This window comes from Hemitrygon akajei, chromosome 7 (genome assembly GCF_048418815.1).
Source record: "Hemitrygon akajei chromosome 7, sHemAka1.3, whole genome shotgun sequence".
Classification (NCBI taxonomy): domain Eukaryota; kingdom Metazoa; phylum Chordata; class Chondrichthyes; order Myliobatiformes; family Dasyatidae; genus Hemitrygon; species Hemitrygon akajei.
In genome coordinates, this window is record NC_133130.1 from 92241656 (window position 1) to 92269551 (window position 27896).

Below are 27896 nucleotides of genomic sequence, written 5' to 3' on the forward strand. Positions count from 1 at the left end.
TAGTTGGTGCTGAATACTTTATCAAGGCACTGTAAAAGTTGGGACTTTCAAGATGAATTTTTAAAAATCCTTGAATCAAAAATTGTAATGCTTTTATTACCAAGAAGATGAGAGGTGACTAGGAATCTGTGGATGTAATCCCATAGAGTAACCATGAGTTTATCTTCTGATAAAGGATGGTGTGGTGCAGGAGAAGGAGAACATGGAAGCGGATTCTCCGTTCCGCGCAAGTCCGAACTTCCAAGAATGGCTGGTCCAGGCTCGGGCCACACGCTACCAAAACCAGCAGAACAGTCTCCAGAGACAGAAGGCAAGTGGTTCCTTAGTGATAGGTTGATATCTGAAACTTGGATGCTAGCACTAAGAGGGCAAAAATATTGATAGGAAAAGTTTTGAGGGATACGGACCAAATACAGGCATATTAGATGGCTGTAGATGGGCATTTTGGTTGGCCTAGTTAAGTTGGTCCGAAGTGCCTTTTTCCGTGCTTTATTACACTGAGTCCATGCTCTCATCTTCTGGAAGAGGATTTATAATGCCTTTCAAAAATTTGGATAGCTGTTCTTTTAGTGAATCTAACAAGAAGATTCTGATCAGAATTGTTGCTGGGTAAAATGAAAGTTAGAAGAAATATTTTCTCCCAGGGTTTATCAGAAGTGAAATTGTTTTCCAGCGTAACTGAGACCCCATCGCAATCACATTTTGCTGATGGCAGTCGCATGCATGACAGTGGAAAGTTGTTTTGTCGTGTAGTCTTGAGTGGACCTGGTGTCCAGACTGGAGGTGGACTCTACAGGCAAAATGATAGCTGGTCATTTCCTTTTGTGTGTGCTGTTTGCTCATATATCATTAGAGTTCAGGCTGACTGTGTCGGAATCTGTCCATAGGAGCTGGAACAACAGCTGGCAGAGCAGAAGAACCTGCTGCGGTCAGTCGCCAGCAGCGGGGAGAAGATCCTGACGCAGCAGACCAGCGTGGAAGCTCTGAGTGAGGAGCAGAGGTCACAGGCCAGGTGAGCACCCACATGTCTGTGTCATCCCTGTCCTTCATCTAAAGTTGGTGAAGCAGAGACAGGTAATATGAAGCAAAACAATCTCCCAGCTCCCAAACCTGGGATTCAGCTTCTCCCTTTGACTTCCTAACCACAATCAGTAAGGATGAGCATCGGAACCTCCCACAATTGCTATCAACGCTGGTGCCCCATACTACTCCCTATACACTCATTACTGCACGGCCAGATTGTGCTCTGTCTTCACCTACATGCCTACCATAGTGGGCCGTATCTCAGATAATGAAGAGTTGGGGTACAGAAAGAAGATGGAGAGCTTTGTAACAGGTTGTCATGACAACAACCTTTCCTTCAATGTTGACAAAACAAAAGAGCTGCTTATTGACTTCAGAAAGAGGGGGCCAGTACACATGCTGCCATTTATATCAAGTGTAGAGGTCAATAGAATTGAGTTTTCAGTTTCTAAGAGCGAACATCACCAATAGCCATCACAGAGGTACCATGGCCAAGGAAGTTCTCCAGCACATCTACTTCGTCAGGAGGTGAAATCACTTCCCCTTACCAGTTTTTAGTAATGCACTATAGAAATCATGTTATCTAGATTCATCATGGCTTGGTATAGCTAATGCAGCTCAGTACATCACAGAAACCAGCCTCCCCACTGTGGACTCTGTCTATACGTCTCATTCCCTCAGTATATCAACCAGCTAACTCAAAGGTCCCACTCAACCTCAACATTTTCTTTATGAAAGTAATAAAGGAATTTACCAACTTAATTGTCACATATACAGTTTTTAAAAACTTGCACACTGTCTATGCGGATCAGTTCATTGCAATGGTACCTTGAAGTAGTACAAGGTAAAGCGATTCGAGAATGAAGTGTTAACAGTACAGAGAGTGTGTTGGCTGACAGGAAGGACAAGGTTACAGTGAGGGAGATTGTAAGATAAACCATCAAAGAGTACTGCAGAAATATTCAATAGTATTATAATGACAGGAGACTCTTTGTCTATTTGAGCCCGATAGCATCAACACTGAAAGATTAAACTGTGTCCCCTGTCCTGACTTTATGAGCTCTAACTTTGTAACAGCTTGAGGTTCTGTTTGAGATTGGATTACACTGAATTTCTGGAGGCTTAATTTATTTGACAGTCTGTTGAAAAGTACCCAATAGACTCCAACTCAGAATACTAACAAAAATGACCACACAAGAGACTGCAGATACTCAAATCACACCCTTCCCCCTCCCCTTTTTGCTGGCCACCTCCCTTCTTCATTCTCAGTGCAGATGTAGGGTCTTCATCCAAAACGTCGACAGTTCCATCCCCCATAGATACTGCTCAACCCACTGAGTTCCTCCAGCAGTTTGCTCTTTTATTTTGCTAAATATAAGTGGCTCCTTGTTACCACTTGGTGAAAATCACAGGCTCAAGGCATCCCAAATCATCTTGCAGTCAAAGGTTGACTTTAATATCAAAGTAGCTGTGCAGAATACAATTCTGAACTTCGTCTTCTCCAGATAGCCACGAAATATCGATAAACCATGGAAGACATTGAAAGAAAAAGACATCAGCCCCCTCCTCCTGCACAAAAAAGAACCAAAATTTGCAAACCCCAACTCCTCCCTCGCACGAAAACTAACAGATTGCCTACCCAGGCACGGCAGCTATAACTTCGAATCCCTAACTTCTAGCCCTTCCCTTGTCCAGAAAAAGGTACATATTGCCCACCAGCCAATTGGCAACAAGAAAGAGAAAATAAGGAAAAACTGAAGGAGACCAATATAAACTACAGTCCAGACTAATAATTACATATGTCCTGGATTTTTGAAAACGTCCTCCATCAGCATCAAGGGGAGCAACAGCTCCAACTGGGTCTTTCAGTGGGGAGAGACTGCTGACCTCTGGCCATCATCCTTCATCCTGCTGCCTGACGCAGTCTCCCACTGGAGGCCACCAGTGTGGTATAGAAATCAATAGCAATTTCCTACATATTACGGCAGCACAACCAGCAACGCAACTGACCAGATCATCTGCTTTAATGAGGTTATTCACTGGATAAGCATCTCCGAGAAGCCTTAAATCCACCATAATAGGGAAAAAATCACACTAAAGATGGTAGAATCTGAAAAAAAATCAGGAATGCTGGAAGAACTCATCCTGTCAGGCCCTGCTTGTGGAAAGAGAAATCCATCAGTGTTTCAGATAAGAGACTCTTCCTCAGAACTGAGGGTTTGGGGGTGGAGTGGAGTGCTTACAGTTCTCAAAGCAGAGCTGTGGTTGGGACTGTTGTTAAACCATTGAGATGACGAGTCACACAGACTGGCATTTGCCTCCATCTGCACTGAGTTAGTTACCTGATCTGGGCTGGGGGAGTCCTTTGTTGGTTATATCAAATGGAAAGTACCCAGTAAGTAGTTGGCCTCTGTGGAATGAGAAACAGTGTTAGTATTTTGGGTCCAAGACTCTTTGCCAGGCTTGAGAAAGAATTTGCTCTTACTTTTGTATGTATCAGGACTAACCATCAGTAACTTCTGGTTCTGTTTTTCTATCTCCAATAGTGAGGCCCCACTTGCCCTGATGTTGCCAATATGTAACGAACAAACAAACATAATAATATGCTTCTATCTATCACGTAATCCCACTTGGTTTCACACCATATATGATATTTCCTTTGTCCTACCCTTGACTCCCTCTCTCCCTCCCTCCCAGCACCTTGTCTACAGCTGAAAACCAAACGTTTATTCCCCTCTTTCTCAACGCTGACGAAATGTCTTGGACATGACATTGTATCTTATTTCTCTTTCCATAGATCCTGCCTAACCTGAGTGTTTCCTGCATTTTCTGCTTCTATTTCAGGTTTCCAGCCATTTTTATTTGATTTTGGCATGGCCCATCCTTCCCCATAATCAGATTGTTTTCTGAGCAACCAAGTTCACTGTCTTTTGCTGAATGACAAGATGGCACCTTGATTTTTGTGGGTTGGCTCTAACTTGTCCCTTGTTGGAGTGGTATAGTTAGAGCAGTATAATTGTCTTTTGAGATCATTAGAACTCTACCCAAGCCCACTTCCTAAACCCCACAAGTTAAATCTGGGGAGAACATGCTGAGGGGGTCGACGAGGTCAGTGGCCAATGTACTGCCAGCCACCAGGAGCAAAGGGTACGAGGAACTCCAGACCTGCAAGGAGTTGACGTGTTAATCACCTCAGGAAAGAGATGGGTCAAGTATTGACAGTAATCGGATATTTTTCTAACATCAAGGTCTGCTGCGGAATGAGGAAATGATGCCATTGACTTTGCTTTTTTTGTACCTCTGATTTCTCAGTGAGACCACTCAGCTTGAACCGTTATCACAGGAGCTTGGTTTTGACGGAGAGAAGGCATTTGTGTTGCAGCAGTTGAGAATGAAATGGCAGAATCTCCAAAAGGAAATCAGCAATAAACAGAAGATGTTCAAAAATGCACTGGAGCACCAGGTAACCTTTTGAGTATCCAACCTGCATCTCCAAATGAATGAAATTGTATGCGTAGAGTGCCTTTCACAGTGCCAGGATCTTCCACGTTGCTGTGTTGAAGTCCCATTGTTGAAAGATACAGAACACTGCGGCTGATTTAAACTGAGCAAGCTCCCAGACAGCAGTGGGATCATGATCAATCAATCTCTTTTAGTGATGCTGGTTGAGAGTTAATGATTGGCTGAGATACTCTCCTGCTGTAGGTTATTCTTTGAATCCAGAGGAGAGGATGGTCAGATCCTTGAATGCAGAACTTTTCCAGAAGTTACCTCTTGGACTCAGTAGTGCACTGAATGGCTCCACTTGATTAATAGGGCAGGACTGGAACTTTCTGATTCAGGGCCGAGTGTTGTCCACTAGGATTACTAAGCCCTGTCCCCAGAGATTGAGGGAGCTCACGATTGGTGGGCGTGCTGTCATCTTTTACCAGAAGGGCATCATTACTAACAATCAAAGACCCCTTTCTGTAGACACTTTGGTAAGGATGTACCAATGTATTGGTAATGTCTGGTAATTATCCTAGCTCATGGAATGCCCTTGCTCCACTACAGTCTGTGACTAACACTTACTTGAGAATAATTATTGTCTGTTTCCTTTCTGTAATTTTAGCAGGTGTACGGTTTGGCCAGTGGGGTATCGAGTGGTATGGCTTTATTTAAAGGGGAATCTCAGACATTGGAGAAATCCCTGCAGGCAGCCAAATCTCTCTTGACTGACCTGAGTGAAGCTTTCAGAGACGTTTCTACGCAGGTAAGTACCAGCTCTCTTTCTCATCTTTTGTTGGAAAGGATTTTTTGATCAATGCAACAAGGCAGTCACTGTTACCATCCATCTCTGTTATGAAGGGTAAAGGTGCTGAGGAGCAGAGCCTGTCCCTGGAGCTGAAGTTGTATGATGGTGTGTTCGCTACCTGCCACTGGCTAGACTGCATTGAAGATCACATATTTGTCAATGTGAATTTTGTCCTGGAAAAACTAGAAGCGCACTTGAATCAAGAAGAGGTAAGAAATTGCCAATGTGACTGATATTATGTTTATGGAATAGATTTCATCGTGGTGTGTTATTTAGTTTCAATGGGAATTTTGTAGAGATGAGCAGGGCAGTTGTTTCCCCTCTGTACAGATAAAAAATAAAGACTGGGAGCTGATAAACAACACTAGGAACAGTCCTCCCAGCCCTTATAGTGATCAGGGAAAGCTAACGGGTCTGATTTAACATTGTCCTGAATTTCTGCTGGCCCACCCCTGGGTGTTACTGTCCATCACAGCATGGTTGGAGTGCAGACTTTCATAGGAAGCCCAGCTCCCAACGCATCGGCCTAGCCCACTGCAGCTGTCGCAGTCACGCAACATCTGTAACAACCGGTGAGGCCCTGCCCCCGGACGTAGCTATGCAATATTTGTGAATGCCTTTCAGGAAAGGGTGACTGAATTAGTTTTTCTTCGTATGTATAAAATTAGAAAACACATCAACCTTTTACCCCTTTCTCTGGGAGCCAATGTCTTCTCTCGATTTTTCGTTTCTATATAACAACTCAGAAGGAGAACATGGGGCTTGTTGGTTCAATGCTGTCTGCCAGAGCAGTTATTTTATTAATCTCATTCCCCTTTGATCCTTTTTGTCAGATTTACATTAGTCATTAACCTACTGTCGTGTCTTTGGGATGTGGGAGGAAGCCCACGTAGTCGCAGGGAGAACCTGCACACTCCACACAGACAGAATCAGGGGTCAGGGTTGCAGTCGGTTTTCTGTCGTTGACAGGGTTAGATTTAACTTGGAGTAAGCTCCCAGACAGACCTTTGGGAAAGCTGTGGATATTCATGTTGTCCCTTTGGCTTCTCCGTGGTATCCTGAAGAGCAGTACAGGTGGAAGATGGGACTGTAGCCAGTGCTTGAAATGAAGATGTCTGCAGGTTGAGGACCAGCATTAGCATCTGTGGAGGGTAATATTCTCTTTTGTTGCCTAGGGCCTTGTGACAGATATCGAGGATGTGATTGCAGAAGTAAATGGGAAGAAGGATGAGTTCTTTCGTGTTCTTCCTGAGACTAAAAAGAATGAGGATGTTATTGAGGAAACGGCGAGGTGCCTGCAGGAAAGGCTCTGCGTGTTGGGATTAACCCTGAGGCAGCGGTGTGAGAAGCTCAAAGACAGACTGCAGCAGCTGATGGAGTACCAGGTAAGTGGAGGTTTCTGAACTACGCCGCAGGATTCAAGATGGTGCCGTTCCCTATTCCTAATGTAAGAGAGTATCTGCACCTTGTCTCAATTGCTCAAAAGCTGTATATATTTTCATTAGCTTGTGAAGTTGAATCTGTTGTTTATAGCTCAGCAGCAGAGTTTGGAGCAAATTAAGATAGTTGATTTGAAGTGAAGACTCTCTCAGGTTTATTATCATTGACGGATATCGTGAAATTTGTCTTGTGGCAGCAGTACAGTGCAAGGCCTAAACAATTACTGTAGGTTACGACAAATGAAATTAGTAGTGAGTTAGTGTTCATGAATCGTTCAGAAACCTGATAGTGGAGAGGAAGAAGCTCTTCCTGAGATTTGTGTGTGTATCTTCAGGCTCCTGTACCACCTTGTTGGTAGCAGTGAGAAGAGGACTTATTCTGAATGGTGAGGGTCTTTAATGATGGATGCCACTTTCTTGAGGCACCTCCATAACATCTGTTGAAATTTGATAGTCTTCAGTGACTTAACCAACCTCCTCAAACTCCTAAGGAAGCATAGCCGCTGGTATGGACAACATGATGAGAGGCCTTGATCGTGTGGATGGCCAGAGGCTTTTTCCCCAGGGCTGAAATGGCTAACACGAGGGTTGCATGGTTTAAGGTGCTTAGACGTAGCTACAAGGGGGGATGACAGCAGTAGGGTTTTTACACAGAAGTGGTGAGTGTGTGGAATGCATTGCCAGCGACAGTGGGAGAGACATCAGGGTCTTTCAAGAGATGCTTAGATGGGAACATGGAGCTTAGAAAAATAGAGGTCTATGCGGCAGGGAAATTCTCGGCAGTGTCTGGAGTAGGTTACATGGTTGGCACAACATTGTGGGCAGAAGGGTCTGTAATGTGCTGTAGATTTCTATTATTCATAAATGCATCAATGTGTTGGGCCCAGGATGGATCCTCTGTGATGCCCAGGTACTTGAAGCTGCTCTCCCTTTTCCACTGCTGACTCTCCATGAGGACTGATGTGTGTTCTTCTGACTTCTCCTTCCTGAAGTCCATATTCAATTCCGTGGTCTGACTGACATTGAGTGCAAGAATGTTTTAGCGACACCACTCAACCGGACAATCCATCTCACTCCAGTACACCTCTTCAACACCATTCTTTTCCAAAGGCTCTTTTCTAAGATTTTACATGGGAATTCCCACCTGAGCTCCAGCCAGTGTACTCCAAATGGGATTACATGGGAATTCTCATATTTCCCAATAACATGGAAGGAAACCATTGTAGTGCATTGAGATCACATGGCAATCTGTTCCTCTCTACTATTTCCATCATTCTTGCTACTTTTCCATCAGCTCCTCTCCCCAGATTTCACCGTTCAGCAACATACTAAGAGCAATTTGCAGTGGCCAATTAACCTACCGACCCACACCTCTTTGGGACCAGGAGCACCCATGGGAGAAATCCACACACACAGTCACGTGGAGAACATGCAAGGTCTATGCAGATGGCACCAGAGGTCAGGATTGAACCTGGATCTCTACAGCTTTGAAGTAGTGGCTCAAATGGTAACTGTGACTATCATGTAGTTATCATGACAAACTTGATGTGTGTGGATCGGAATTTTTTTAACACTAGCTAGATTTCTGATTTTTGTTCCCCAAGGGTACACTTATTGATTTTAAACTGGAATCATTTTGTTATTGTCACATGTACTGAAGAACAATGAAAAGTTTTGTTTTGTAAACAAACTGTACAGATCCTTTCAAAACATAAGCATATTTGAGGTTCTGCAAGGAAAAAGTCATAATGAAATGGAGAGTTATGGGCTGAGTGCAGGCCAGCAGGACTAGGTTAGAGTAAGCGTTCAGCATGGACTAGAAGGGCCGAGATGGCCTGTTTCCGTGCTGTAATTGTTATATGGTTTATAATAGAATGCTTATTATAATACAGTTACAGAGGAAGAGCTGTTCAGGCAGATGATAGGATAGATTGTGAGGTCTAAAGTCTGTCTTTAGCATACAAGAAGTCTGTTCAAGTCTTATAACAGATGTTGTCCCTGAGTCTGGTTTTCAAGCGTTTGTATCTCCTGCCTAATGGAAGGGCAGAAAAGAGAGCAAGTTCAGGATGGTTGCTTTATTATCTTTTACAGTATGATGAGTTGCTTCTGGGAGTTGCATTGTTTTATGTAGAGCATTGACCATATTTATAGTGGGACACTGAGCTGGACAGGTGTTTGAATGCTCTGGGGGAGATTGGGTAGGGAGGACATGCACAAGGAGTAGACACTAAGGATCAAGAGAAGGGTGCACACGCTGCTGTTTGGAAGCACCGTGAGATGAATCTTGAAAGAATGGAAACGTGGCATTGATCAGGGTTCCTGTGAGGGAAGTGTCGGGAATGATGAATTTGAGAGTGGACAGAAGTTAGTAACAAAGTCGATGAGTTCCACAAGTGCAGGAGGTGGCAGCAATGCAGTCAATAATGTGGCAGAGAAGGAGTTGTCAGACTAGGTTTGGAGCGTGGTCTATTCCATGTAAGTAATCTATTGCCTTCCTTACTTATTGCAGAATCTGCAGCCTTTACTGTCTCCATAATCCATCGTTTCTGTCTCTTCCTTCCCCAACACCTCCCTTCTCCCCACGTGCCGTATCATCCTCTTGCTTCACCTGGTTCTCCCAATTACTTTCCAGCTCCTGTTTCATCCCCCCCCCCCCCACCACTTATACTGACTATCTCCCCTTTACACTTCGGTGTGGTGCAGAGTCAACACCCAACACACTGACTACCATTCTGCCTCCACGGCTGCTGCTTGACCTGCAGATTTCCTCCAGCACTTTTTCTGTTCTCTGTCCCGATCCCAGCACCTGCAGTCTCGTCTCTGTCTTGCATGATTCTGGTTTAGACGTACTGGTTGAAATGAGTGTGTAAGAGGCACAAAACTGCCTAGAGTTGCACCATTGGACCTCTTGCCTCCCCCAGGAGATGTTGAAGGGGTTTAAGTGAGTAACTTACCAGAAAAGCAGCACACTGAACTGGTTCCTGGGATAATCTCTGGAATTGGGCACAAAACTTGATTCAGAGAAGGGAGTATTGTTAACTGAGCTGTAACCTACACGTGGCTATGTCAGTGTTTGCTGAGTTTGCCCCAGGGATGTTGCTGTTCTCACTTGCACACCTTGCAAAGACTCTACCAAGAGTATCCCTGGAATGAGAGACAGGGAATTTGTGTTCAGGCTGGTGCTGTGTGGAATGTCAAGAAGCCGCAGTGCCTGCATTTATCAGCTTGATGCTCCATTCAGTAGTTATGCAGAGGACTATTTGATGCCTGGCATTGCTGTGAACCTTGTAATGTAGCTTGTGAATCTGCCTAGTCCTGTTCCTTTCAAAATCCAACTGTGTTTTGTTCTGCTGACAGACTGAGCTGAAGCTGCTGGTCACCTCCATGGCTGACTGTAAATACGTGGTTCTACAGAAGCTCACGGAGGCCATGGAGCATCCTGTTACCGAGCAACTGCAGGTAAAAGAAGCCTTTGCTGCACTTCGCTATGTTTAGGGCAAGCTTCATTCATTTCCATTTCAGGCAGTGAAATGGATCTACAGGACAAATGTAGTGGGAACAAATGGAACTTGTAAAGAATTTAAGTATCCTTGGCCTTGCTGCAGAGGAGACCTTTCTGCCACTATATTTGTGTTGACCCTGTTCAATTGATCCTTTTCATGGTTATTTGATCGTTGCCTAGGCTCTGTGTCCTTGCATGTTATTATCGAACCTACTTCATTAACCTTTCATAGGCAGTTCACTAAAGATCATAAAAGAACATTAATTGAGTAATGGTGATGTCCGATAAGCTATTCAAGTTATCCCATTTAGTCATCAAGTATTCTGAGTACAGATACTCTCCAGTGTACAAATGCCTGCCGTGTGTACTGTCCGTACACGTGAATGAGCATTTTGGAGTCTGCCAGGATGAAATTTCTGGCTACAGTGGGATTGCAGGCATCTCCTGCTCTATGTGAATTCTGTAGCCACATTTCAGATTTGCAAACTATTCCGGTTACAGTTCAAAAAAGAACATGTCACAAGCTTGGGAGGACTTGTTATATCAATCCAAGTCGCAGAGGTTCAACCATACAGGTTGGACCAACTTGCTCTCGCTGTTTGGATAAAAGTAAAAAATGTGAAATGAGGTCCCTGTTTTCAAAGCAAACACACAAACACTAACACCCCCACCCCCACCACACCACACCAATCTGAATTAAAGTCTGTACTTTTTGTTTGCAGGCTGTTTTGCAAGCAGAAGATGATGTAAGGGAATTTGAGATGCGTATCAGCCGCTTGAAAGAGCGATCGGAGGAACTGCAGCCAGATCCCACAAAACTGCTGGATCTTTCGAAAGTGCAGGTCTGGAGTAGTGAACTGTAGAGATGTAATGCAGAAAGCTCCCAGCTGAGTTTGGCCTAGCTATTGAACTTGGACAGTGTTGGATTCAGTGATGATATCACTTCATTACTGAAACTGGAAAAGGATGTGGTTGATTTCAGCCTATACTGAATCCATTCAGCTTTAAAAACCTGTCCAAACTAATTCCACTTAGAAATCAATGTGAGAAGGGTGTGTGCATATAAGAGTGTATATGTGTTGGTCATGAAAAATTTGGTTACAGATACTAGGCTTGTGTGGGGGTTGACCTGTATATTTGGGTGGTACATGGTGAGCAGTGCATCTTGGTTCTAGATGTCTATTTGTGGTGTGAGACTGGCTGATGAAAAGCATTAATGTTGAATTTGGAATCAGAGATGGTAAAAGGCGAGTTTCTGGAATGTTTCTGTCAGAACTGGGGGTTGGGTAAACCTTCAATGCTGTTTCTGCTTGTGAACTGCTAGATAAGGAGTTTTTATTGCAGAGATACAGCACGGTAATGAGCTCTTCCAGCACGAAGAGCCCATGATCCCCAGTTACATGCATGTGACCAATTAACCTACTAGTAGAATGTAGGAGGAATTCGGAGCACCCTGAGGAAACTCGGACCATCACTGGGAAAACACAGAAGCTCCTTACAGGCAGCGATGGGAATTGAACCCAGTTTGTTGGCGCTGTAGTAGCATTATGCTAACCATTAATTGAAGTATCTCTACGGGTCCAGAACTGCAATGGGATTAGAGGCAGGAGAGAGCCTGCTGGGCACCAACATTTGGTAAATAACTATCGGGTGCCTTTATTTATGTTTTTGCCTTTCTTTTTGGCAGCACAGAACAGAGCAGAAAAGACTTTGTTTTTAATCAGCAAGAGCTTAAAAGAAAAGGGAAGACTGAAATTGGAACTGTCTTAACACTCTTACCATTGTTTGTTAATGCCGTGCCCAATTTGTAAAAGAACTGATAACCTGAAATTGAATCTTCTGCAGTAATTCAGCACAGCTTAGTCTGCCCAAGCTGTCAAATGTAGTTATCCCAGTAAAGTCAATCCCAGTCACTTAATAAAGCCACTTTTCCTTTTGTAAAGGATACGTATGAAGAGTTGACAACGATCATTGGCTCCAGGCGCAGTTCCCTGAACCAGAACCTGGCACTGAGGGGCCAGTACGAACAAGCACTGCAGGATCTGGCTGACTTGACTGACACTGGCCAGGAGAAGATGGCCCTGGACCAGAGGATCCTGGTCACCTCCAGAGAAGATGTCAAGAACCTTCTGGATAAACACAAGGTGAGCCTGGTTTACCAGGACGTGAATGGTTGCCTTTACCATCTAGACAGGAGAATAATTGCTCGGTGGGGAGAGTCAGGTGATTCTCCGTGTGTTGTAAGACGACCCAGTGGAAAACAGGAAGGATTGTAAACCTGATATTGCCATCCCCAGTTTCAAAAATTTGCCTCTTAAATAAAATAGAAGTATGTTCTTCACTCCTAGAGTTGGTCTGTATTACAGTTACACTTTGCCAATGCAATCGTGCCTGAGTCGGACTGGTGGGTGGCTTTGTCTTCGTGCTTCCATTTCCATGTAATGTTGACACAAGGGACTGCAGATGTTGGAAGGTGGAGCAGCACGAAATCTGCTGGAGTGACTCAACAGGCTGAGCAGTATCTGGGGCAAGGGGAGTAGTGCTGTGGGGAGAGGAATTGGTGACCAAAACGCTGAAATGGGTCTGAGAGTGGAGGGGGAGTCGCTGGTATAAAGAGGAGAAGGCAAGTGGTGAGGTAGGAGTCTGAAGTAATTGGTGGACTGAAGGGGGGTGTAGGGTGATGCCCCTCTACCTGTCATCTTGCACGTCTCAGTCCACCAACTAACTCGGACTCCTGTTGTACAACTTCCCCTCTCCTCTTTATACTGACCTTCGTGCCCTTTCCATTCAATTTTGATGCAGAGTTTCAGCTTGAACTGTCGACAGTTACTTCTGCTGCTCGGCCCTCTGAGTTCCTCCAGCAGGTTGTCTGTTGCTCCGGATTCCAGCAGCCACAGTCTTGTGTGTAGAAGAGTCAACACAATTCCATCCATCAGACTGATTCAGACACAGTTTTTAAAAAATCATAAGACATAGGATCAGAATTAGGCCATTCAGCCCATCGAATCTGCTCCACCATTCCATTGTTCTCCTGCCTTCGTCCCATAACCTTTGACACTCTCACTAATCGAGAACCTATCAATGTCCGCTTTAAATATACCCACTGAGTTTGCCTCCAGAGTTGTCTGTGGCAATGAATACTTGACCCTGCCTTCCAGAGCTTTCCTACCTTAAACCTGATCAGCCTTAGCCAGCTTTTTTCAGGGATCCGAGCCATTTCCCTTCTCCAGGGCGTGTGGAGTGGGGCGGGAGACTCAGAAGCACAAAAAGGTACTGAATCACTGTAACGTATGCAGGTCTCCAGTACACTGAAGTGATCACAGTTTAGGTAACCCATGGCTAACTTGGATCTCCACTTTTCCAAAGGAATTTTTCCAGGGGCTCGAGTATCACAGGATCCTGACAGAAACACTTTATAAAAAGGTAAGCAGCTGCCTCCACCAAAATGAAGCCAGCTGCCAGGAAGATTTGATGCGCAAATCCTCGGCCTTGCTGAAGGATGCCCACAAGAGAGGCGTGGAAATGGAGGGTATTTTGGAGGTAAGCTCTCAGGCACCTGCTTAGAACCTGCAGCTTTTCTCAAAAATCACACTCCAAAGTATTACAATTCTCAGTACTTTTAATCATTTGGAGCAGCAATATTTAAATAACCTTCTCCCCGTTACAGACCTGGACCAAGCTGACAAAGGATTATGAGGCCTTGTACAAGCAGCTGGAAGGCGTGGAGAACAGCATCCCTGGAGCCGGACTGGTAGAGGAATCGGAAGAGCGGCTCACAGAGCGGATTGCTCTTTATCAGGTTGGTTGTGATTGTTGTGCTGCTCCTGAGGGCATAGGAGTGAGGCAGGAAGATTCTTCAGGCCTCACCACCTTTCGACTCAGTTGTGGCTCATCTACATTAGCTTTATCGATGTTTCTTTGCTGCATCGTTCAGTCAGGGAACAAATCCAAACCATCAGTCATAGACTTGAAATCTGAAAGACCTTCTCCACCGCCTTCTGGAGGCAGAGTCCCGAATGAATTAGGGGTTGGAAATCTGATCGCATTTCTCAATGATTTAGTTATTATTTTAAGTCTTTTTGAGTTCCTCCCAACAGAGGAAATCAACTTTCTTTATCCAATTAATTTCTTAACTTGACATTGTGTTTGAAGCAGATATAGTGGGGCAAAGGATTTACATTATTCCTGTGCTGTATTGTTCCAATATTTTAAAGCATCTTTATCATTTAGTTCAGTCAACTCAGAATCAGAATCAGGTTTATTATCACCGGCATGTGACATGAAATTTGTTAACTTAGCAGCAGCAGTTCAATGCAATACATAATATAGAAGAAAAATAATGAATAAATCAATTACAGTATACATATATTGAATAAATTAAAAATTGTGCAAAAATATATATTAAAAAGTAGGTAGTGTTCAAGGCTTCAATGTCCATTTAGGAATCGGATGGCAGAGGGGAAGAAGCTGTTCCTGAATCACTGAGTGTGTGCCTTCAGGCTTCTGTACCTCCTGCCTGATGGTAACAGTGAGAAAAGGGTATGCCCTGGGTGCTGGAGGCCCTTAATAATGAACGCTGCCTTTCTGAGACACCGCTCCTTGAAGATGTCCTGGGTACTTAATAGGCTAGTACCCAAGATGGAGCCGACTGAATTTACAACCCTCTGCAGCTACTTTTGGTCCTGTGCAGTTCTGAGGAAAAGCCATTAGCTGGAATTATTAACTGTGTTGTTTTATTCCACGAACTGTGATGGCTGAGCACTACCAGCCTTTTACTTCAGGTTTCCAGCATCTGCAGACTTCTCCCTTTCAGTCGATAACTAACCTGTGCCTCATGGAGGTGCAGAAACAATGGGGTGAAAAGGCAGCTTCACTACTGGGTGATTTCTTTCATACGTTGGCTACATTGCAAAGGCTTTGCTTTTGGTCCTTGGGTTGATGGCATCAAAACTTTGAAAGGCACATTGTACAATGTCTAAGAAGAGTTATTGGCTCCTGCAGTGAGCTTCAGGTGAAATAAATGCATGTTGTGATGTCTCTCTGTTCCAGCGGTTAAAAGGCATCCTGACTGAGCATCAACCACAGTTGCAGCAAGTACTGGAGGATGGGAAGAAGCTCCTAGCGTCCATCAGCTGTGCAGACCTGGAGGCTCAGATATCCCAGCTGAATGAACACTGGCTATCCGGTACTGCTCGAGTGAGCCGGGAGCTACATTGGCTTGAATCTGTCCTCAAGCATTGGAACAGGTAAAAAGGGAGACCTTTGTAGTGCAGTGTTGAAATTTTACTCCTTTGTCAGAAGTTCAAATTGAGAGGGAGCAAAGAAAACCAAGCATAGATCAAGAACTTTTGCTGACCGTGTACCTGCAGCCTGAAATTGTTCTTCGCTCCACAGGAGATAACTGACATGCTGAGTGTTTCTCTCTTTGTCTCATGATTTCAGCATCTAACGGATTTTGCTTTCATTAGGAAGTTCCAAAGCATTTTACCACTGGCTGGCCACTTTAGAAGTGTAGGCACGATTTTAGTGCATGAAGTGCTACAGAGAGTTGAAATTGAGGTATTTATTGTGTTCAAACAATACCTTCAACATTGCAGTGCACACTCTGTATTGCCCTGATGAACCAGTGTGAGTATCTGGATGAGTCTTGAAGTATAATCTTTTCACCCAGAGGTGGGAGAGTGACCTGCTGAGCCAAGCTTAATTCCACAGGTGTGAACAGATGCGTACATTTCATGTATCACTTGCCTCCCTCTTCCATGGGCAGTACTCAGGGAAGATGCAATTGGATCATCAAAGCTGATCATTCTTCTCCCGGTAGCATCATCACAATGGATGTTGACCCTGTCTTCAACTAAAGAGTTGGCTCACCTGCCAACATGGATTACTGAATGGTGACTTGAGAGCAGGCAGTTGATTGGGATGATGTTTATACTTTTAAGACCATAAGACATAGGAGCAGAATTAGGCCATTCAGCCCATTGAGTCCGCTCCGCCATTTCACCATGGATCATGGCTGATCCTAGATCCCATTCAACCCCATACACTTGCCGTCTGACCATTATCCCTTGATGACCTGACCAATAAGGAAACTATCAACTTCCGCTTTTGAAATACCCACAGCTTGGCCTTCACCGCAGTCTGTGGCAGAGCATTCCACAGATTCACCACTCTTTGGCTGAAAAAAATTCCTCCTTACTTCTGCTTTAAAATGTCCTCCCTCAATTTTGAGGCTGTGCCTTCTAGTTCTGGATACCTCCACCAGAGGAAACATCCATCTTGTTTGGTCCTTTCAACATTCGGTAGGTTTCAATGAGATCCCCCTCTCATTCTTGTATGTTCCAGTCAGCAGAGGTCTAAAGCTGCCAAATAATCCTCATATGCTAACTCCTTCATTCCCTGAATCAACCTCGTGAACCTCCTCTGGACTCTCTCCAATAACAACACATCCTTTCTGAGATATGGGGGCCCAAAACTGTTGACAATACTCCCAAGTGTGGCCTGACTAGTGTCTTATAAAGCTTCAGCATTATCTCCTTGCTTTTATATTCTATTCCCCTTGAAAGAAATGCCAACTTTGTATTTGCCGCCTTTACCACAGACTCAACCTGTGAAATAACTTTCTGGGGGTTTTGCACGAGGATGCTGAAGTCCCTCTGCACCTCTGATGTTTGAATTTTCTCCCCATTTAGATAACAGTCTGCACTGTTGTTCCTTTTACCAATTATCATACATTTCCCAACACTTTGTGTTAGATCTGGGTGTGAAATTGCTGTCGTCAGACTAGTATAGTAATGTATAGGGGTTAGTGTGCATAAGAGAAGAATTTAATCCTGTATTTTGCAAGTTCAAATTCTGCTTAAGCTAGTTGTGAAATTGAATCCTTAAGGGAACTGTTTCCCACTAATTTGGACTCTTACCATTTGAATATTCCAGCCTAGTGCAGGTTATTTATTGATCTGGTTGGAGAGTCAAACTAATAGTTTCTCAACATCTACCTCTTCCAATCCTCTAAGAATTTTATTGGGTATATTGGAACATTTGAACCTGAGGAGTATAATCTTAAAATGTAGATGGAGACCAGTGACTGTGAGACTGAGCAGTTAATTGGATACGGTGTGGAACAGCGCAGTGGTCTTTAGAAGAAGCGAGGTTTACTTCTGCATCCTATCTCATCCCTCTCCACCACCAATACACTCCGAACCCCTGGCTAATTTCTGGGAATGCACAATGTGCACTCTGGTGGTTTCTGTACACGTCTGCTGAGACTGCCAGATGTAAGTCAGTATTCCTAGTCCCTCGATTCAGGTCTGAGAGCCTTGTCTTTGCAAAATGTGCGAAAGCAAATGATGTCTGATTAAACAACAAAGTATTACAGGTGGCCCCCGTTTTTCAAACATTTGCTTTACAACAGACGAAAGACCTGTTTTCATACCTGTTTTCGCTAACCAAAGAGGATTTTCGCTTTTTCGAAAAAAAGACATCCGCTTTATATGTGTGTTTACCCCAAGAAAGACTACCGTGACCGTGAAGCCTTGTGCGGGCAGTTGTATGTGTACGCGTGTACGTGCCAGTTTTTTTTCTCCAAATCGATTTTGGCTAGCTGTCTTCCCGATTCTGGTAAGTGAAACTACACTGTACATAAAATATTTCTACTTTCTATAGGCTGTGTATTTATCATATCATTCCTGCTTTTACTATATGTCACTGTTATTTTAGGTTTTGTGTGTTATTTGGTATGATTTGGTAGGTTATTTTTTGGGTCTGGGAACGCTCAAAAATTTTCCCCATATAAATTAATGGTAATTGCTTCTTTGCTTTACGACATTTCGGCTTACAAACAGTTTCATAGGAACGCTCTACCTTCGGATAGCAGGGGAAGCCGTGAATCGTGGTGAGCCCTCATCTCCATATGGTTACCCCGTTCTGGTTGCTTGGAGCTTGAGGGGATGGTGCTGGGGGGGGGGGGAGTCCAATGGGTTAGAGAGTTCAAACTTTGGCCAATGCAGAAGTGAGCAATGCTACATGCATTTTAGTTGTGTCTCACTTTTGCAACAAGATTTTGTGTTGGAAGTGTTAACAATGTGCTTTTTAAACAGAGGCAATAAATCTTTCAGGATCCAGAGACCAACGCTCACACCCAAACTTTAGGCACTTTTGCTTTTAAACTGTGATTTCCAATTACTTGGAATCCCTCAGCCTGGTATCTGCGACTTCCACTTGATTTAACTTGTGATAAATGCTTTTCCTGCTCCCAGGTACCAGAGTGAATTTGCTGAATTGAATCAGTGGCTCCAATCTGCGATGGAGCGCTTGGAGTTCTGGAAACTGCAGTCAGTGACCCTCCCACAAGAATTGGATGCGATCAGGGACCATCTTAGCTCATTCCTGGTGAGTTGCCTCACAAGTTGCCGATGATCTCGGAGATGGTTGGTCCTTCGTGCTCCAGAGACCAGTGAGTCAAATGCTGAATGTGTGTGATTGCAAGCTGCTGTGAGTATGTAACTAATGATCAATTTCCTCTGGTCAGTGAGGTGGCAATACAGTCGGCCCTCCTTATCCGCGAATTCCGCATGCGCGAATCGCGAAAACCCAGATGTGCTCTTCTTGTTGTTTGAGCGCCGAGAAGTTCCCGAGTTTGACCTAGTGACAGATCGCTCCCGAGTGCGCTCTGCACCGTGCCGGATTGATGTGGAGGATCAAAAACCCAAAACCCAATAATTAAACCACTGCGTTGCTTAGTAATAGTTGTAGCTTTCAGTGGGGCAGGGCCTTTCTCACTTTATCCTTTAAAATTGTTCCGATCATTGACCGACGTAGCCTAACGCTCTTCCAATGACCGATGGCGTTTCGCCTCTTTCCGATCGCTTTATTATTTCCACTTTATTTTCAGTCGTTATCGTGATTATTTTCATGAACAGAAACACTGCGGATGCAGATCTCTGCCACTGGGTCCTCATGTCCACCACACTGAGACAGGTTAAATAAGGTCTGCGGTTCCGCTGGGTCCTAAGGTCCACCGCATTGAGACAGGTTGAATAAGGGACTTGAGCATCTGCAAATTTTGGTGTCCGCGAGGGGTCCTGGAACCAATCCCTCACGGATAAGGAGGGCCGACTGTATTTGAAACAGAATTAAAGGGGAGACCAGAAGAAATTACTTTAACCATTGTAACATGGGATCCTCTTCAGCTCGCTCATGTTGATGATCCCCTGGGAAATTCTTTCAAAATCCAGGCAGATGCAAGCTGAAAGAGGAGCATGGTTTTAGACTGGCAAGCTAAAGAGGGAAAATACTCAGAGAAATAATGGGCTTGTTTTCTGTGCGGTAACGCTCCACGGAGTTGTTGGCTCTGCGGCCATTGTGCTGAGATCTCTTGCAGGGTAAAAAGAGTGAGTCTGTATTAAATTCTGTATCATCCATTGATGAGAGAGAACACACACCCCAACCTGCACTTGTCATGGTCAATTGTACAGCAGAGTTGACCTGCTCGGGATTGAATCTACTTGATAGTGAAAGACACAGAATTTGCCTCTTTCAACAAGATTTTATTGATAGTAGGATTACCTATTGATGGTGGCTGATGTAGGGGGAGAAAATCCCAACAAAACAATGACCAAGCTGCTGGTCCTCGTAACAAAAGCATTGTTTGTGTTAGAGCATCTAAGATCATGGGCCTGTTTGGCGTGATCGCTTGTGCAGACCTGAACTGGAAAAGTGCACTGAAAGATTAGCAGAGTTAATTTTAATTTTCATGTTTTTGATAGTTGTAAAAGTTTGTGCAGAGGCCATTGGTAAGCTCTTAAAATTGCTATTGGCCTTGTAGCCATAACCCCACAAAGAAAAATACTATTTAAAGCATAGCAGACCCTGAATGTTAGATGTTAACATTAGTGTCCAAAGTAAGATCCAGATCAATTTCCTGTACCTTTGTGTGATCAGAGTGCTGCACTCCTAACCAACATGCTCCTGAATACAGTAATATCTACATCTCTCCTGCAATCTCCCTCTATCAAAGATTCATTCTGTTGTGGAGAGATGTGACTTGCTGTATCTCTGTCAATCTCGTGGTCAGTAGAAGCAGTTGATACCTTAGGTATTGCAGGAAGCTCTGTGTCTTTGGAGGATAGTTGGATGGCATTCATCTCCTCTTGTCATAAAGCTAACTGCAGCGGAGCGGTCTGCATCCATAAACTAACTGGGCCCGCTTTAGCTTAGCTTTAGAAATCAAGCAGGATCAGGCTTTTCTTGAAAGGGATCAATTGGCCTTGAAGTTTCCACTTGCATGTTATTTCTTGTCTGTAAGTGTTTAATTCCACTGGGCCATTCAGTATTTTAAAACTGTCCACGCAGAAGTTAAACTGATTTAACTGAGCTTCTTGTATGGCACTATATGGACAGAGATTTGCCAGAACGATGTATGAGGTGAGTGAATGTCCACTGACCAGAGAAGATGCATTTATTCTCAATAAATATGAGAACTTTAGGAAGACATTAATAGAAAAGTTCAAAACGGGGGGGAAACGGATTTTAATTGACAAACTAAAGGAAAAGATATTTCTACGGAAGACTTGATAATCAGAGCATTTAGATTTAAGATGATTGGCAAGTGAGGAAGATAGAAGAAATTTTGCTTTGCACAGAGATTTGTTACATTTATGGAAGGTGTTACACATAAAGGATGGTGAAAACGTTTCAATTATAAATTCAAAAGTGTTAGATAAGTATTTGAAAATCTTATTGAGGATAAGGATAAGTGTGATCTTCAATTCCAGTCGATGGAATTGACCAGTCAAAAAATTGACATGGGCTGAATGGTCTCTTGTTGTGCTGTGTCATTCTGTGATTGTACGAGCTTGCAAATGACTGAGTTATTTTGCCATTGTGTGATTCCCTTGGGTACTGGATATCACCGTTCCCTTAGATGATGGTCCAGAAATTGATTCTGTAAGTGCTCTCTCAATTCTGTCGTTTACAGGAATTTTCGAAGGAGGTTGATACCAAGTCGTCTCTCAAGTCCTCAGTAATGAGCAGAGGAAATCAGCTTTTGCGCCTTAAGAAAGTGGACACTGCAGCTTTGCGATCTGGGCTGGCCCAGACCGACAGTCAGTGGACAGAACTCCTCACTCAAATCCCACTGGTTCAGGAAAAATTGCATCAGGTATTGGAGAGATCTAAGTGTCACTTGGGGTTGGGATTTGGCTGAGATCTAGTTTGGTTGAAGAGTTCGAATGGCAGGTGTGTGCAAGCAGAAATCACTGCTTTATGAAGAGGACACTGGCTTCACCTGCTTCCTCCAGCATTCTTCCGCCACTGTACTTCCTTAGAAGGTTGGCGTCATTCAATGTCTGTAGTGTGATGCTGAAGATGTTCTATAGGTCAGTTGTGGAGAGCGCGCTCTTCTTTGTGGTGGCGTGTTGGGGAGGAAGCATTAAGAAGAGGGACGCCTCATGTCTTAATAAGCTGGTAAGGAAGGCGGGCTCTGTCGTGGGCAAAGTACTGGAGAGTTTAACATCGGTAGCTGAGCGAAGGGCGCTGAGTAGGCTACGGTCAATTATGGAAAACTCTGAACATCCTCTACATAGCACCATCCAGAGACAGAGAAGCAGTTTCAGCGACAGGTTACTATCGATGCAATGCTCCTCAGACAGGATGAAGAGGTCAATACTCCCCAATGCCATAAGGCTTTACAATTCAACCGCCAGGACTTAAGAACTTTTTAAAAGCTATTATTAATGCTTTTTGAGATAGTGATTTAGATGCATATCATATTTTTTACTGAGTTAAGTATTGTATGTAATTAGTTTTGCTACAACAAGTGTATGGGACATTGGAAAAAAAGTTGAATTTCCCCATGGGGATGAATAAAGTATCTATCTATCTATCTATCTAAAATGTTTGAGAGCGTTGGAGAGAGAGGGGGTGGCAGTGGAGTTAGATTGGTGTTTTTGTAGACTAGAGAAAGAGGGCAGGACTCTGATCAGTTTGAGTTAGACATAGACAATGGTGGGACATTTGAATTATTTTGAGGTGAAAAGATAGTGGTCTTTTAGACTATTAAAAGTGTGGGTAAGAGATGTGGCAGGAAAATCTGTTTCAGTTGGACATGGAAAGAATTCTTGATTGTTTCAGTTACAAATTCAGATGGAGCGTTTAGTTCTAGTTAAAGCAATATTATACTTTCTGATACTTTGGTATTTATTACTAATGAGAAGCAATGTCTATTTTTTGTGGGCAGCTAACTGATGATTGTGGGGTGAAGTTAACAAATAAAATTGCACAAGCAAGCTGGTGCAGTAAGAAGTTACTGGCATTTGACTCATTCCACCAAGATGTTACACTGAGCATCATAGGAATTCATTCCTGCCTGTGGCCATCGAACTTTACAACTCCTCCCTCTGAGTGTCAGACACCCTGAGCCAATAGTCTGGTCCTGGACTAATTTCCACTTGGCATGATTAACATATTATTATTTAATTATTTATGGTTTTATATTGCTATATTTCTACACTATCCTTGGTTGGTACGGCTGTAACGAAACCCAATTTCCCTCGGGATCAATAAAGTATGTCTGTCTGTCTGTAAATGTGGATCTTCTGGTTTTGTTTCAGAGTATAAATATTTAAGTAGAGTAATTTACTCAACTGCATACTCCACCTTTTGTGGGACTTAGTGTGTTCTTGGTTAAAGTTTGGTACTGCTGATTAAGTGCAAGACAGTCACAGACCATGAAAATCAATTTCGTTTCCCAGCTTCAGATGGAGAAGTTACCTTCGCGCACAGCCATCAATGAGCTAATGAACTGGATCACCATGATGGATCAAATTATTGAAGAGGATAGCGAGAAGATCAAAAGTGCAGTGGGTTCCCAGGTGATAGAACAGTACCTCAGCAAGTACAAGGTGAGAATGAATGTGCACTTGTGCTCCAGTTTATCAGGTGCTTGGGGATATCGTCAGGATCTTTGCAAACCATGAGATGCTTTGCATCTGTGAGAACTGTGGCTCCATATTTTTGCACAGCAAGTTACTAAGGAGTAGCATTGTAAAATTGATCAGGTCATCTGTGATGTTGTTTGCCAACACAGGTTATGATCAGGAGATTTTCCCAAGCAGCTTCTGAGCATTAACCGTGAGACAGCTAGCCCCACCTGGAAGAGTAGATGTGATCTTGGTTTAAAGTCCCGTACAGAATCAAATACCCCCTTCAGAAGAGTGACCCTGGATTATGGGTTTGGGTCTCTGGAGTGGGGTTTGAACCCATCAGCTAATGATGTGGAAGAAATAATTATGTTGCAAGATCCAGAATGCTTGAGTTTGAGTTGCAAACAAAGGTTGCTTCGGAAATATGGCAGTGTGTTGTAGATGTAGTAATGCGCGATCTCCAATGCAGCAAAGCCCCGTAGCAACATGGTTCGATAGGTAAAATCCTTTAGGTGTAAGGGTGTGTTGTGGTCAGTGATTTAGTTTGACCCACAGAAGCAGTCATGGTATCAAGCTAGACAGGACTGGGTTATCAGTGATAAGCTCGTAAGCTTGTGGTTTACATCAGGTTCCTGATCTTGAGTACGTTGTGTTGGGCGAATGTTGAGCAGAGGTCAGGTTGCTAAGGAGGTGCCGTGATGCTTTATTACCAGGCAACGATGGAAAAATGGAAAGGCGAAAATCAAAAAAATCTGCAGATGTTAGATTTCTGAAATAAAAACAGAAAGTTCTGAAAGCACTTGGCAGATAAAGCAGTATCTGGAAGAAATGGAATTGACATTTTTGGGTCTGAGATCCATCGTCAGAACTGGAAAGAGAAAACTCAGATTGGTGTTCTGTTACGGAGAGGGATGGGTAGAACAAAGGGAATATCACTGAAGGGGTGAGATAAATGTGGCACTTATGAGGTGATAGTGCTTATTTTTTTCTGTTTATATGATACCATGACAGTGGGTCATGCTGAGCTGGCCTGATTATCCCATTGGGGAGAGGAAAACTGACTCAGGATCTCATATGGATGACTAGCAGAAATGGCTAGTTCTGATCTGGGCAGAGAAAAAGTGGATGAATTTGAAACCTGGGTGGATTATAACTGAGAATTCATACCTTGGACAATAAGTTCAAAATGTTAATTTGCAGCTACAAAACTTGTTATCTCAGAGCCCATGATATTGATAGACTGGCCACACAATAACTTCTTTGCCCTCCCTAGGCTTTCAGGATCGACCTGAGCTGTAAGCAGCTGACCGTGGACTTTGTGAACCAGTCGGTGTTACAGATCAGCAGCCATGACGTGGAGAGCAAGCGCAGTGACAAAACAGATTTCGCTGAGCGCCTGGGAGTGATGAACAGGAGGTGGCAACTGCTGCAGGGGCTCGTCACCGAGCAGGTAACGCCTGGAATCTCACATTCCCCATCACAGGGCTCGTCACCGAGCAGGTAACGCCTGGAATCTCACATTCCCCATCACAGGGCTCGTCACCGAGCAGGTAACGCCTGGAATCTCACATTCCCCATCACAGGGCTCGTCACCGAGCAGGTAACGCCTGGAATCTCACATTCCCCATCACAGGGCTCGTCACCGAGCAGGTAACGCCTGGAATCTCACATTCCCCATCACAGGGCTCGTCACCGAGCAGGTAACGCCTGGAATCTCACATTCCCCATCACAGGGCTCGTCACCGAGCAGGTAACGCCTGGAATCTCACATTCCCCATAACAGTTCTCGTCATCCAAAGGAGTTTCCCTGAGGATTTGTTTTTTTTAAATACTCAATGTTTTCATCCTGGGTTTTGGTTCTCCCAGATAATTACAGTACAGAATAGGAATATGGAGTGTGGTACTCTTAATGGTCCAAGACATCATGAACGTGGGATGGACTAGATGAACTAGCTGGCCTTGCTCGTTTTTCTATATCACAAGACATTAATAACCTGCAAAGAATATTCTTGTACAGGCATCCCGAAAAGGGATTTTGAATCCTTTGATGGATGTGGGAGGTTATAGTACAATGAGCACATGCTAACAGGGGCAGCTCTCGATGGTACACTCAAGTGGAAACAAGAACAAGTAATGTAACGGGCCCGTGCTCAGTAAGTGGCAGATGGAATTCAGTGTGACATCATCCACTCTGGCTGTAAAGGAGAAAGATGGGTCCTGTCCACAGAGAGAAACTGCGACTATGACAGAGCAGAGAGAATTACCGCTCTCGTTGTAGAATTTCAGAAAGCTAGTGAGCACGATTTTAAAATGACACCAGATTTGCAAAGTTTTATGTGTCAGGAAAAGATGAACCCCGGCTTGAGGAGGTGTCCAATTTGTGGCCTTTAAAATTGTGAAAGATGTTGATATATTTATAGCATCTTCACTAGTGGAGGAGCAAAACCAGAGTTTCAAACAGGGAATTTGGGAGAAGCTTCTTTATCCGGAGGAAGGTAGAATGTGGGAGAGCTGTGTTCAGGGAGGGGTTAAGTGGATCCGAGATGAACGTGGGAGGAGAAGGGAAACAAAGCGACGTGTTGATAGGCTGAGTAAAAGGTGAATGGTAAGTAGGTTAAACGGAAGCTTAAAACTCGTGTGAATTAGTTGGATGAAGTGATCAGTTTCTGCGCAGTACGTTCTATGAGCAAGGCTAACATAATATCAGTCCTTCTCTTGATTGTGGTGAAACACAAAGGGCAGACCTTGTGCTTTCATTGTGGAAAGCTGCAGCTTGGCCCATTTGTCAGGAGCACATTCAGTTCTGTGCCACAGCTCTGCGAGGACTGTCATCAAAGCGCTTAAGTAGATTAAAGATGACAATAGTGAGATGGAGAGGACCTCCACATTTTTCTGTACATTGGATGTTTGACCGTCTTCTTTTGGGTTTCTGTGTTTTGTAGCTGCCTGTAAGGACACAAATCTCAAAGTTGGTATATATAGAATACATATTTTGATAATAAATGTACTTTGAGCTGTCTGCATTGATGGAGGCATAATCTTAAAACAAGGTTCACAAGTAATGTCAAAAGGCACTTTATCACACAAAGGTTGTGAAAATTGGGAACCCTCTCTCGCCAAAAAGCTGTTGAGACTAGTTCAGTTGAAAATTTTGAAACTGACATTGGTAGGTTTTTCTTGCGCGTAGAAACATAGAAAACCTACAGTACAATACAGGCCCTTCGGCCCACAATGCTGTGCTGAACATGTACTTACCTGAGAAATTACCTAAGTTCTAGAATCACATTCTCTCTAGTTGGGACTTCTGTGTACTGATTACATTCCTGAACACGTTTGACAAACTCTTTCCCATCCAGTATGGGAGTCCCAGTCAGTATGTGGAAAGTTAAAAGAGCATAATATTTTGCAGGAATAAGCCAGAGATTTGCAGTAGCTCACCCCTAACGTAGTTGAATACTGGAGAAAGCAAAGCATCGAATGTCTGTGTACCTGACAGCTTTCCCACAATGACTCACACCAGACTAGAATCACCAGGGGTGCTTGCGGCCAAGATGTGGATCTCAGGGGTCCTAAAAGCAGAAAGAGATGGATTTGCCTTGCACCGTAGTTTTTGGTCCAGTGTTTTGCACCCAGCAGTCTCTTTTGAAGTGCACTCATCAGTACTACTAGACATAGAACAATACACCAATAATGCCTGTGCTGAGCACAATGCCAAATTAAACTAAATCTCTTCTGCCTGTATTCGTTCATGTCTCTGTCTCAGAGCTATGTAGGTAAGACAGCAGCAAATTTCCAAACAATAAGCTTGCATAAACCTTGCGAGTGCCTCTACCAGAAGGACTGCAGTGGTTCTAGAAGGTGGCTAGTCCAGGGCAGATCGGGTTGGGCAGTAAGTTCTGGTCCTGCTAACCTGCACAGAACTGGAAAAACAAATTTTCAAGAAAGTCAATTTGTGTTTTTGGGTCAAGAAGGTGATTATTAACTTTTCATTGGGTCCAGTGTGACTGTGGATTAAACTAGGGTTTAATTTGGGTTTTTTTTTAATTTCCAGATTAGGTCGTTAGAAGGCTCACTGGAATCGTGGACAGAGTATGAGAATAATGTTCAATGTTTGAAAACTTGGTTTGAAGCTCAGGAAGAAAAAGTGAAGAAGTGGCACTCCATCGGTGACCTTGCGTTTGTGTATACTGCTTTGAAAGAATGCCAGGTATGGAATTAAATCCCAACAATTGTACTTCCTCAGAACCATGGAAGGTGGTTCTGATGGTACTTCCATCAGCTGCTTGCCAATCCTGTGTTGATATCCAGGGCTGTATGACAGCAGCCTTTCTAGCTGCATCACTTCCCCACCCATCTCTTTATCCTGTAGCCTGTCATTGAAATGTCACCTGTGCATAACTTCAGTCTCCCTCAGCACAATATTGTAACTTGGATGAGGGCACAGCCCCGTATCCAGAGTATACTAAACAGCTGTACATTTTTATCCTCGGCTCCTTTGCCGCTCTTTGTATCCAGGAGAACTCATTAGGTTTCAGGAATGATTAGAAAATCTTCTCTAAAAGGGAAAGTAGAAATCTCTCAACAGAATAAAATTATGAAGGGATGCAGATAGATGGGAGTGGGGTGGGGAGAGATGGAAGAACTTCACTAAGTCAGAGACAGTATTAGCTGCTGACTTCACTCGCCATTTCATATTCAGTTCCTTTGACTTAATT

General features: G+C 43.7%; 1 protein-coding gene across 1 annotated transcript in view; it reads left to right on the forward strand.

Annotated features, from left to right (window-relative positions):
- The window catches only part of LOC140730671 (nesprin-1-like), a 626730-nt gene that overhangs the window by 482740 nt on the left and 116094 nt on the right, over positions 1-27896 (forward strand). Inside the window, 17 exon segments of the mRNA XM_073051428.1 lie at positions 176-310; positions 888-1012; positions 4336-4486; positions 5135-5275; positions 5371-5526; positions 6493-6702; positions 10114-10215; positions 10981-11100; positions 12202-12402; positions 13625-13798; positions 13926-14057; positions 15308-15504; positions 18517-18649; positions 21237-21419; positions 23011-23160; positions 24455-24631; positions 27233-27388. Coding sequence (XP_072907529.1) covers positions 176-310; positions 888-1012; positions 4336-4486; positions 5135-5275; positions 5371-5526; positions 6493-6702; positions 10114-10215; positions 10981-11100; positions 12202-12402; positions 13625-13798; positions 13926-14057; positions 15308-15504; positions 18517-18649; positions 21237-21419; positions 23011-23160; positions 24455-24631; positions 27233-27388 — 2643 coding nt within the window.